General features: G+C 41.9%; 1 protein-coding gene across 10 annotated transcripts in view; it reads right to left on the bottom strand.

Moving 5' to 3' along the window:
* Positions 1-13,003, bottom strand: part of plce1 (phospholipase C, epsilon 1) — a 207,175-nt gene that overhangs the window by 41,714 nt on the left and 152,458 nt on the right. For 7 of the 10 annotated variants that reach the window (XR_009656455.1, XR_009656457.1, XM_060939539.1 and 4 more), the window contains 5 exons: positions 12,876-12,902; positions 11,920-12,559; positions 2,263-2,433; positions 2,069-2,186; positions 433-613 (listed from right to left, as the gene is read on the bottom strand). Coding sequence is in view for 7 of the 10 variants with exons in the window: in XM_060939539.1 (XP_060795522.1) it covers positions 433-613; positions 2,069-2,186; positions 2,263-2,433; positions 11,920-12,559; positions 12,876-12,902 (1,137 nt within the window). In the remaining 3 variants the exon portion in view is untranslated. The remainder of the gene's footprint in view (positions 1-432; positions 614-2,068; positions 2,187-2,262; positions 2,434-11,919; positions 12,560-12,875; positions 12,903-13,003) is intronic. The other 3 variants (XR_009656456.1, XM_060939536.1, XM_060939543.1) reach the window with 1 other exon arrangement.

Below are 13,003 nucleotides of genomic sequence, written 5' to 3'. Positions count from 1 at the left end.
TGGTTGTGTGAACTGGTTTTATCAAAGGTTTCAGAATAATATTGCTCCAAGTGTAACAACTGTGGATCCAATACATGAACCATTTGATACTAAAATCCTGTCGAGGGTAAAAGCTTCAGAAATGAGTTCATTTGGTTTATAATTGATCACACAAGGGTTTTTTTTCGCCCTCCGGCACTTGACAAAAAGTTGTACGCATTTTTTCCCCTCTATTTATTACTGAACAGTTAATAGTTATGCACATAAAAAAAAAAAAAAAATTCAAAACACACCATACACCGAGCTGTTTTGTGTGTGTATGACTGATCTGTTTCAAAATGGGTCGATTTGAGAAAATCAGCTTAAGGCATGAATTATACACGTACTCATTTTAACACACACACGTACACACGTCAGCTGCTACAGCGTGTTCAGTAAAGGATGTGGTCTTACCCGGGTTGACCTTTAGAGGTGCAGGGGAGGACAGGGGAGGACTGAGGCCGGACGGGGGTGGAGCTGTTTACAGAAGATGAGCACGAAGGGGAGGGGGAGGAGAAGGAGGACATTCCAGGGGATTGGGCTTTGGTGCTAGATGTGGAGGAGGATCCAGGGGTTCCAAAGGTGCTGGAATCATCTACACACGTGGACAAGAGCAACATTGATGCAGTACAATGATACTGATTTTACATCGCTCCCTTCTTACAAAAGCTCTGAAAAATGTCTTTTCCCCTTTAGAGCTTTTAAAGGATTTTTTTTTTTATGATGACTAAACTTGTAGGCAGTAAATGAAATCTTGCACTCAACAGGCGTGTAACGATATATCGTGCGGAGATAACTCACGATACAAATTTGTGACAATTCGAATCAATGAAAGATAAAAAGGTATCATGATTATTATCAGGCTGTATAATTAGTTTTTCCTAGCTGTAATTGCACTGCTTAGACAGAATAATGTACAATAGCGGGAATACACGTAACTTCACCAGAGGCAGAAGTAACACAGCTCTAATGTCACAGAAACACAAAAAAACAGATTTAAAATGGGAAAGAGCTGCTGTGTGATATAACAAGAAATCCGAGCTCTCTTCATACAGACTGCTGAAAGCTAGAGAAGCAAACGAAGGTAGTACAGTACAAAAGTTATTTAAGTTTTACAGTACAAAAGTTAGTTAATATTTACAGTACAAAATATTTACAGTACAAAAGTTAGTTAATAGGCTTTTGTATTTTACTCCAACTTTTACAAATATAGGTGAATTATTCTTGGTTATTAAAAATGCAACAAAAGGAATATTTAAGTTGACAAAAGAACAGGAAAACAAATGTTGCATTTGTTGGGTTATAAAATTCTTTATTTTTTCCAAAAACTGTCATGGGAAAATCAAATCTCACGATTTGTGAATACTGTGAATCAAATCATGAATTGTGTGAATCGTTACATGCCTAGCACTCAATAACACAAACTCTACAATGCAGAGAGGACTCGTCTGATACGTCCTGACCATCTGACCTGGAAAAAAGACTTCATATAGTGATGTGTTCCTGAACGGAGATGTACATTTCTCTTTTGCATGCATCTCAAACACGAGGACGTTTTCGGCATTTTAAAAGCTGGTTTCCTGAAAAGTACGAAAAAAAAAGGAGAAAACTGTATTTTAAGAATCTATTGTTGGAATAGATCTCAACACACCGGCTGTCTAACAGCGAGTACTACAACTCTCTAACAGGCCGGTTTCAGCGACACTGCGCCTACTGTAGCCTCAGATTCCTGTTCCTAGCTGATAGGACTAGAACCTGATGTGTTTTTTTTTCTTTTGCTGTTGTAGCGTATTTACCCCAGGTTTTGACGTATTGTGCTTTCTGAGATGCTTTTCTGCTCACCACGGATGTAAAGAGTAATTATTTGAGTTCCCTCTGCTCAGTGGATGCTTTCTACACCATTCTGTGCAAACTCTAGAGACTGCTGTATGAAAATTTCAGTAGGTTCGCAGTTTCTGAAAAACTTGAACCAGATCATCTGACGCTAACAATCATACCACTGAAATCACATTCAAGCCAACTTTAAAAAAAAAAAGTCTACTTTTCTCACCATTCTCCTCCTGCTCCACGCTATCTAACGGATCTGAAGAGCTCCTGCTCAGAACTTCCTTGCAGCTTTTTGTCTTGCGCGAGATCATCTCGTCATCAGTTCCATCCCCGCTGTCCCCCTGAGTACATCAAATAAAAGATTAGAGCCAACTTGAGCAGTTCCATAAACAACACACATACACTCTTACAGCTTACCCTCACGAGGGCTTTTTTCTTCTTCTTGGCATTAGAGCTGATGCCCAGTGGGCTGTTCTTCTGAGCAGTGCTCTTCTCCGTGCTTCTACTGCCTGAGCCCATGTTCCAGCGCCGACCCCCGAACAGCTCAATGGCCTGAGCCAACGTTGGTCCTTCAAATTTACCATCCTCCTAGAAGGAAAAAGAGATCAACTCCAGCAGGCCAACAACAGAGCATTAATAAGGAATTATAAACAGGAGCATAGGAAATAAACATGCAATCTGTACTTAGGCTACAGTAATTCAATGTTTCCCAGGTTTGTCTACAAAGAACACTGTTTTTCCTTCCTGCTCGAAAAACAAGAAAAGGACAAAATATACAGCATGTCATGGACAAGCGCCATATGAATTGGACTCATTTATTTATAATTATACTTTCTCTCTGCAGAAGTGGAAATACTCAAATCAGCTGTATTTTGTGACTATACTTGGATACTTAATGTATTTTGTTTTATCTCATCTCATTATCTCTAGCCACTTTATCCTGTTCTACAGGGTCGCAGGCAAGCTGGAGCCTATCCCAGCTGACTACGGGCGAAAGGCGGGGTACACCCTGGACAAGTCGCCAGGTCATCACAGGGCTGACACATAGACACAGACAACCATTCACATTCACACCTACGGTCAATTTAGAGTCACCAGTTAACCTAACCTGCATGTCTTTGGACTGTGGGGGAAACCGGAGCACCCGGAGGAAACCCACGCGGACACGGGGAGAACATGCAAACTCCGCACAGAAAGCCCCTCGTCAGCCAAGGTGCTCGAACCCAGACCTTCTTGCTGTGAGGCGACAGCGCTAACCACTACACCACCGTGCCACATATATATCATATACATTATATCTCAGTGTAATATTATACATACAGGCCACTTTTCCATGGAATAAAAACATGTATTCTATTCCATTCTAGCGGTTTTATTGATAGCATGAAATATTGTAATCATATCGTTCATCCTCCATGTATTACGCCACTCTCCCCAATGGAGAATGAGCGAACAATATTGTTATAATATTGCACGTTGTCAAGACACCACGACGTCACACGTCAGAGCTCATGCAAAGATCCAATGACAAAACTTTTCTGCTGCACACGATCATTTCTTTGTCCGCCGGGAAAGAGAGAAGACGAGGCTAATCCAGTGCTACTGCTAGGATTAGCTATACTATAATTAAGCACTAAATAAATAAACTGAAAACTGAAACCGAAGACGTGCTGAACACCGGAAAGGCTGCCAAAACTTCATTATATATTCTTCACGCATATTTACAAGAGAAAAACATACCAACGGACATCGAAAAACTGGAAAACAGACACATTGGAGATGTAAAACTTCCACGCTAGCGAGTGATTGTGACAGTTTGTAAACAAACATGGCCGCGACGTTTGCTTCGTTAAAAGTGGAAAATTGAGAGAATTTTGGCTGCTGGGTCACTCTGTTGTGTGTAGTTGTCGATGTTGATTTTAAAAGTAACCAAGTTACGATCCAGATAGCAAATGATGTTATTTCAATGTTGATATTTGGTCAAGATGGTTGATTTACAGTTATAGTTGAACACTGATGGTGGATCGACCATTAATCAACCACTGATAAAATAAAAAGTTGAAAAAATGTGTTCGAATCAATGTAATGGTTGAAGGAAACATTTGCTCAATGTTGAATACATGTTGATTTTGTTGTCATCATACACTGCACCACTGGACGGGAGCCTGGGGTGCACTCTGGGTGAGACCATTTTGTGGGAGGGGGGTTTCCTATATTTCATTGAATTTCATTTATTTAATTTAGAATTTTAATAGAGCACAAGGAACTATGAAGAATAGATTATTATTTATGGTTATGTGCAAATCTTGTGTGTGCAACATGTAAGGAAAAAACGAACAGAAAAACAAACATCTCCGTTTTCTACCGTACCGGCCGCTATTTGGAATGGTCCAAATAACGGTCTCCCAGAAGAACTTTCAGAAGAGCTCAAGCTCCATTGACGACGAGACTTGCGACCATAGACTGTCCGTGCTTGCGACTGAAGAAATTTGCTTCAACAACACTGGCCAGTTCTCCTCTTTGTGGTAAGTGTGGTTAAAAATAGTGTATAGGCTTCGTAGTAGTGAAATGGTAGCTATGAAAGGACAGCCCTCTGTGACAATTAACCTGACCTGTATTATCGTGATTTTCATAAGGTGAGGCGGGTCTGCTATGCTAGAAATGGCTAGGCTTACACAGCAGGCCTTCAGTGAATTGGTGAAAAATTGGCTTCGGTACGCCCCTTGGCGTGTCGGGGGAAAGAAAAGGAACTAGATGTAAGTGAACTTGATATTCCTAAATTGCTGTTTTGTAAAAGTAAGAGGTGATTTGTAGTATTTGCTGTCTGCAAAACGTTCTATCATGAGCACTGACATAAATGTTGCCTCTACTTCTCCCACAGCCTCCACTTCAGGATTGAAGTCTTTTTTTTTTCTTCTGTTGTTACTGACACAATAAAACAACAATAACAAACAATCCCTCTTCTGTTATTTCATTCAGTAATTGACAAATATGCATGTATGAATGTATGTGGTTGTATGCAGTGTTTGATCTGTCTGTGTAGGCTGATAGACACCCATGAAGTAACTCTGAATGAATAATAAAAGTAATTAGCATATGTACCTTTTAGATAATGGTCAAACAGATATTGATTCAGTATCATGTCGATTTCCATTTAGATGATGGTTGAATCACCATTGATTCAGTATATTATTTCAACATGAAATCAACGGAAATTTAAATGTAAGTTTCTATTTAGATGATGGTTGAATCACCATTGATTCAGTATATTATTTCAACATGAAATCAACGGAAATTTAAATGTAAGTTTCCATTTAGATAATGGTTGAATCACCATTGATTCAGTATATTATTTCAACATGAAGTCAACGGAAATTTAAATGCAAGTTTCCTTTTAGATGATGGTTGAATCACCATTGATTCAGTATATTATTTCAACATGAAATCAACGGAAATTTAAATGCAAGTTTCTATTTAGATGATGGTTGAATCACTATTGATTCAATGCTGATAGGGTTGAAAATTCAACGTTGATTCAACCCAAATTCAAGGGGACGCTTTCAATATCATTTCAACATTATTTCAATGTTTTCTGCCAAACGCTATTTCAATGTTGATTCAACTGATTTTTGCTATCTGGGGAAGTAACTAAGGGAAAATAATAATAATAATAATAATAATATTCGGCTTGACTGTGCTAGCATTGGCCTGTGCTAGCATTGGCCTTTGCTAGCACTACTGCTGAATGCTACACCGGCTAGAAGGTAACTGGACCGCCGTGGGTACGCCTTTGAGAATGCTGATATGAAGAGTGTGTATGTATAGTAATAATAATTAGATTGGCTGGCTTTTTTGTGGTATATCAGATATATTCCATTTAGGTAGCATGATCTTGAACTCATCTTTGACTCATTCAGTATCATGCTAGCTGAATGAAATATATATCTGATAGACCACTCAAAGCCAGTCAATATTATTTAAATGTGTTATCATACATGCAGGACACTTTTTAGATGGAATAAAAAAACGTGTTCTATTCCCTTCTAGTGGGTTTCATTCATTTGGTTGGATAGCATGCAATATTGTTAGCATATCGCTTATCCTACGTGTATTACGTCACTCTACCCAATGGAGAATGAGCGTTGAATATGGTTTACGATATTGCATGGTTGTCAAGACAACATGACGTCACACATTGGAGACGTAAAACTTCTGCACTAGTGAGCGACTGCGACAATTCGTAAACAAACATGGCTGCCAGGTTTGCGTTGTTAAATACGGAAGGTTTTGAAAGAATTTTGAAAGAGAAAGACACGTTGAACACCCGAAAAGAACGTGTAGGTATAATAATATGATGTTGAGATTCTCATATTAGGAGGGACAGGACATGTAGGACGGCTTGGGGACAAAGTGAGAGACGCGAGATTGAGAATGGTTTTGATCATGTGCAGAGGAGAGATCCAGGGTATATTGGGAAAAGGATGCTGGAGATGGAGTTAGGTAGAAGGAAAAGAGGAAAGCCAAAGATGAGATTCATGGATGTGGTGAAGGAGGACATGACAATGGTTGGTGCTACAGAAAAAGATATAGGGAGGACAGGAGGAGACAGAGGGACGTTATCTGCTGTTGCGACCCCTAACGGGAACAGCCGAAAGACGACGATTAACCCAAATTAATGCTTTCGTTTTTAGATTTCTATACAAAAATGTAATACACATTCATTTAGACCTCCCAAGTATTCATTTAAAAATTTCAAAGATCTCTGGACTCGGTTGCATTCGACTGCATTTTAGCTTGCTTTAAAAGCCACCACACCCATACGTTACCAGATACGTCTTCCCCAAACTGTTACCATAAAATTGGAAGCAAACAGTTGTATAGAATATCCTTTTATGCTGTAGCATGAAGATTTCCATTCACTGGAACTTAGAAGCCTAAACCTGTGCCCCTGTGCACAAATGCCCCTTTTCCACCAAAGCAGTTCCAGGGCTGGTTCGGGGCCAGTGCTTAGTTTGGAACCGGGTTTTCTGTTTCCACTGACAAAGAACTGGCTCTGGGGCCAGAACAACCGGTTCCAGGCTAGCACCAACTCTCTGCTGGGCCAGAGGAAAGAACCGCTTATGTCAGCGGGGGGCGGAGTTGTTAAGACCAACAACAACAAGACCGTGAAAGATCGCCATTTTTAAGCGACGAGAAGCAGCAGCTGTACAAACACGAAGTCATCCATTATTATTATTATTATTATTATTATTATTATTAGGATGTCCTGACATTTTCCTTTAGAATTCGCCGGTATAATTCAGAATTCATTGTTCCATCAAAAACACAGTTTAAACGAGAAAATTTGAGGGTTTTTTTCAGGCCCTCTACACTCTAACTTAACGAGCTTCACTGGTGTGTAACGCAGTAGACACCCATTATAAACCCCGAATTTCTCCATTTTTGCTCATGGTGTTTGAGCCGGGACTGATCCAAAAGTATAGAACCTAGCAAAAAAGTTGAATGCCAGATCCACACAGGAGAAGTTTCTCTACGTTTTTACGTTTGAATCATGTCTCTAGGTCAATGCATGCCAGAGCAGTGGAGGTTTGAAAAAGTGCGTTGTTTTTCAATTAATTCCCGAGAAATGATTGGGAAACTTTGGACGATTTTTTCGCGACCATTTTGTGAAAAAGTCGTAGAATAACGAACAAAGTAATAGCACACCGAGTCCGATTGAGCCACACGTTTTGATATATTGCTTGTCAAAGAACTGGCTCTGGGGCCAGAAAAACCGGTTCCAGGCTAGCACCAACTCTCTGCTGGGCCAGAGAAAAGAACCGCTTATGTCAGCGGGGGGCGGAGTTGTTAAGACCAACAACAACAAGACCGCGAAAGATCGCCATTTTTAAGTGACGAGAAGCAGCAGCTGTACAAACGCGAAGTCATCCATTATTATTATTATTGTTGTTGTTGCTGCTGCTTCTTCAGTGTTGTTTTTGCTTCGATGTTCGCGCCAAGGTTTATGCAAAAGTAGCGACGTAACTGACGTATACAACGACGTAATGACGTGGCTTCCCTTAGCAGCGCGAGCTATGTAAAAGCAAACTGGTTCTCAGCTGGCTCGCAAGTTAAACGAGTTGTGAACCAGCACCAGCACTGGCCCCGAACCAGCCCTGGAACTGATTTTGTGGAAAAGGGGTAAAAGAGAACTCCATGTAGACATGGTTTGCCAAAGTTGGACTTTGGGATGAACTGGAACTCCAGCTGCACCCCAGCATTCTCACCCGACATCACTGCTCACTCACTAATGCTCATATAGCTGATGAATACAAATCCCCACAGCCACGCTCCAAAATCTAGTGGAAAGCCTTTCCAGAAGAATGGAGCTTATTAGAAGAGCAAAAAGGGGACTAAATCTGGAACAGGATGTTCAACAGGTCTGATGGCCAGGCGTGTATTGGCTATATAGTGGACGTCAAATCTTGATTTATACCACAACCATTAGCTTTACACAAGAACCGGCTATTAGGATCAACTGCTGCTCGTAGATTAAAGTTTCCTTCATAAAAGAAAACTGAAATCTTGAGAAAGGCTTAATTTCAACGAGACGAACGAATTCATTAAACACGTGTAGTAATTTGCAATTTGTCCCAAACTCTAGACGTTGGCCATAAACAAAACATAATTCATGAGAACTAAAAGTTCATGTTTACATTTTCATCACTTGAGCACAGTTAACAATGGACACATTCTAACTGGTCACCCAAGAAGAGTTCTGACAACCCACTTCCTTTTTTTTTTCTTTTTTTTTTTAAAACAGAGTTAAAGTCAGGCTTGTAGTGCTCGAGTCCGACTCATGCCCTAATTTTAAGGGCTCCTGACTTGACCTGGACTTGAGCACCGATGACTTGGACTCAGACTCATGTATTAACTGCATTTGGACTCAAACTGGAGACGAGGACTCGGATTTTTTTCTTTATTTTTTGTAACATGCCATAATAATTTGGCATAAGATATTTATATCTAGGGCGGCACGGTGGTGTAGTGGTTAGCGCTGTCGCCTCACAGCAAGAAGGTCCAGGTTCAAGCCCTGTGGACAGTGAGGGCCTTTCTGTGTGGAGTTTGCATGTTCTCCCCGTGTCTGCGTGGGTTTCCTCTGGGTGCTCCGGTTTCCCCCACAGTCCAAAGACATGCAGGTTAGGTTAACTGGTGACTCTAAATTGAGCGTAGGTGTGAATGTGAGTGTGAATGGTTGTCTGTGTCTATGTGTCAGCCCTGTGATGACCTGGCGACTTGTCCAGGGTGTACCCCGCCTTTCGCCTGTAGTCAGCTGGGATAGGCTCCAGCTTGCCTGCGACCCTGTAGAAGGATAAAGCAGCTAGAGATGATGAGAGATATTTATATCTACATTAATTTTGTACTAATTTTGTGTAAGAGTGTCACACCTGCACGCCTTGGTGCGTGCATCAGATAGACTCTCGGGCGCGCTTTGGACAGCGCGTACGTGCCAAGCAGACTCTCATGCACGCACCGTAAATGACTCACACCTGCACAAGATTAAGGCACAATCAGCGCACAGATATAAAAACTGAAAACACACTTGCTTTGCGAAGTATTGGAGTTGCGTTGCTGACATTACCGAGCCTTATTTCCTTGTTTGGTTTCCTGAGCCCTGATTTCCTGTTTCTCGTCTTTGATTCTACCGAGTCTACAATAGCCTGTTTGTGTCTTGTTCAACCTATTGCCTGTTTCACCGTTTTACGATTTTGCCTGTTGTTCTGGATTGTTTGCCGTCTTCACTCGGATTAATAAACGCACCTTCTGCACTTACATCCGTTTCCCAACCATCTCTGACAGAATACTTCACACTCCCTGATAAAGAGAAGCACATTCACCTGTTCATACGGCATGTTCAGCGTTTGGAGTCTTGTTCTGGGACTTGACTCAGACTTGAACACTGGGGACTCTAGACCAGACTTGGACTCAAGGTTTAGTGGCTCGACTACAACACTGGTTAAAGTCAAAGATTTTGAAATTACACCCATACAATAACCCATATTTCTCTGTACTGTACTTTTCCTTCTACTTGTTATTTTTTCCCTTTTTTTTTTTTTTTAAATCAAAATCTTGACCAATATTGCATTTTGGACTAAATGCAATTCTCATGACCTTTTTATTTATAGTCGTACCCTTTTTGTTCTTTCTTCCTTGAAGAGATGAATAATATTAGCAAATTTTTATTTGTATAATTATGCAAAATAAAGGGTTAAAGGTCCCATGGCATGAAATTTTCACTTTCTGAGGTTTTTTAAAGTTAAAATGAGTTCCTCTGACCTTCTTAAGTCACCCCAGTGGCTAGAAATTTCATAATGTGTAAACCAAACTATGCCCAACATTTGAGAATGGCACGTAAAAACGGCACGTTGATAAACTCTTCCCTTGCCTACGTCAGCAAGGGAGATGATCCCCACGCCCCCCCCGGATTCCCACCCACTGTATGGATTGCCTGCCCAGCTCAAAAGTTGCCACCAAACATGGAAGTTGCGCTGTACATGGATGTGACAACACAGAAAGGAGTCTGTTTTTACTGCCGACGGGAGAGCCCCTGAAGACGCAGTGGCTTAATTTTATTTACTCCAATAATACGCCGTCAAGTCTACCTAAGACGATGTATGTTTGTCGGAAGCATTTTCCTGATGAATGTTTCCACAACTTGGGACAGTACAGGGCAGGTTTTGCACAATCAACTGTCACTGAAGCCTGGGTCCGTACCAAGCATCCCTGCCGCATCAGCCACAAACACCGAACAAGTAAGCGTATAACTGTTAAGTCGTTTTGCCGTGTTTTAAAATCGGTGCCACGTTAGCCTTGCAATGGCTACATTAGCTGTGCAGCTAACCGCTTCCTGCAGTTAGCCAGGTACTCTGCGCTATAAAACCAAAAAGCATGCAGCATGCTCCGTTATAATAGCCAATCAAAACAGTTTTTACAAAGACACCCACATTCTTTTTTTTAAGTCACTCGTTCATTTTATTTGTTTGTTCAGTAAAAACCCAAACATTTGTTGAATTTATTTCCTCGCGTCGCACCTTAATGACGTCAGCGCGCGGTATTTTTCCCTTCGCGGTTTGTTCCTTCTCTCTCGCCATAGTAAGACACCCACATCCGCTTGTTCTGACCCACTGGAGGTAGCGTCACAGTGCTTTTAGCCAATCAGAGGTAACACGTTTACATGTCATGAATATTAATGATAAGACCCGCCCCCACCCTCTACCCTTCCCCGCCTCCTGCTTCTCATTAGCAAAACGACACACTGGGAAAAGCGCTGAAATGGGGCTTTCTCCCAGGAGGCTATATCTACGTGCCGAGGGTTCATTTCGAGAAAGGCTGCGGATATAACATCCGGAAACCTCCACGAGCCCGTTTAAAGCATCAACAAACCACCATGCCATGGGTCCTTTAAGGATAAGGTACCTTCAAGCATAACCATTTTATACGGCCTTCGAAACGGGACAAAATATTCCGAATTTGCAAACACGGTACAAAAATGTATGAAAGGAATGACAGCTAGTGACAGGATATTACATGTTGAATATTACACTTGAGCATAAATATGCAGCCGATTAGAGAAAATTGTGAGCTCTGATTGGTCGAGAGATTCAGACTATTTCTCAATAATCACCTCGAGCGACTCGGCAAAACGGCGGCCAATCGCTTCGCCACCGCAAGTGAGGAAGAATTACAAATGATGAAAGAAAATGCTGTTCCTAAAAGCACTAAAGATGCTACGAAGTTTGGTCTAAAACTATTCAAAGGGAAGGTGGGATTGTGATTTATTTTATCGATTTCAAAACAAAGTATTTTGTGCGAGTCAGCATAGATGAGTGACAAGTCTGCGTCGCACCGTTATTACATTTGCATGCCGCTTTTGAAGAATGAAATAAAAGATTTATTTTTTTAAGTAAAGTAATCACCTGTGTATTTATACTAAAACAATTATCCGCCTCAGGCTCAGTGAATTCCTCGACTACGTCTCCGAATGAGGTTTTCAAGAAGAAGCTCCATTTCAAAGTGCTCCTGTTGGTAACATACCTGGTAGAGGCTGACGTACTGCCTACGTAGCCACTGCAATCTTTGGTCCGGGAACCTCTTCATCTTCCTGATGGCACTGATAAGTTCCCGCAGGCCCTCGTACAGCACGGATGCCGTGTGCTGCGGTGCCACGAAGTGCAGCAGCCTATTGTCGGTGGTGTGCAGCCCGTAGAGCAGCGTGACTCCGTTCTCCTCGGCACTCAGACCACATAACTTGTGCTGCAGACGCACTACGTTGATGTCGATCCCTGGATGGCCCATGAACACGGCTTTGACGGCACTCAAGTCGAGGACTCCTTCTGTGAGGCCGCACACGACCACCTGGCCCTGAAGGAGAGAATCGGGTACGATGCCCCTGCTCCGGCTGCTTGGGGGTTTGATCCAGGTCAGGGTGCAGTTGTCGGGCTGCAGGCGCAGCAGGCAACGGGCTGTGAGGTGGCTCTCCTGCTCGTAATGGATGACGGTGGCACCCTGCAGCAGGAAGCGATGCATATCAGCAGATAGTGAGAGTACGTACCAGGGCACCACCTCTGTGCCATGACTGAAAGCGCCTTCAGGCTCCTCTGGGCTCTGCAGGTCCGACTCTCGCGGCTGCTCGGTCAAATCCCCTTCTGAATCAGAAAGGTCCCCGACTAAGAATCTACATGGGAGGATAAAAACATGTTAGGTAACTAAGACAAGAAGCACCTCGAGTAATTTGCAAGATATTTTTATTAACTGTTATCAAAAGGCATCCGTTAAAATTAATTGATGCAACAATCAAAAATCATACATTATCGAAAATGACAGACAACTAACTGGTTAAAAATCGTACTGAGGTTCGCACCCCTAGTTGTCTTTAGTCAGCTTCAGTGTAAGATTCCAACACAACAAAAGTTAGCAGAGTAACATGCAACATTTGCGCGCGCGTGCGCACACACACACACACACCACCGCACTCAAGTCTATCAACTTACGGAACACCGCCTGAATCAGAGTCTTGCCTTACAGACATGCGTGATGGAGCAAGAAAGAGCAAAGAAAAGAGAAAGAAAGACAGAAATAAATGATGGTTCATAATCCTCGCCTCAGCATCAAAGCATGA

The sequence above is a fragment of the Neoarius graeffei genome, chromosome 14 (genome assembly GCF_027579695.1).
Source record: "Neoarius graeffei isolate fNeoGra1 chromosome 14, fNeoGra1.pri, whole genome shotgun sequence".
NCBI lineage: Eukaryota > Metazoa > Chordata > Actinopteri > Siluriformes > Ariidae > Neoarius > Neoarius graeffei.
Note: the sequence above shows the minus strand (reverse complement) of the source record. Positions and strands in the feature narration are given on the sequence as shown.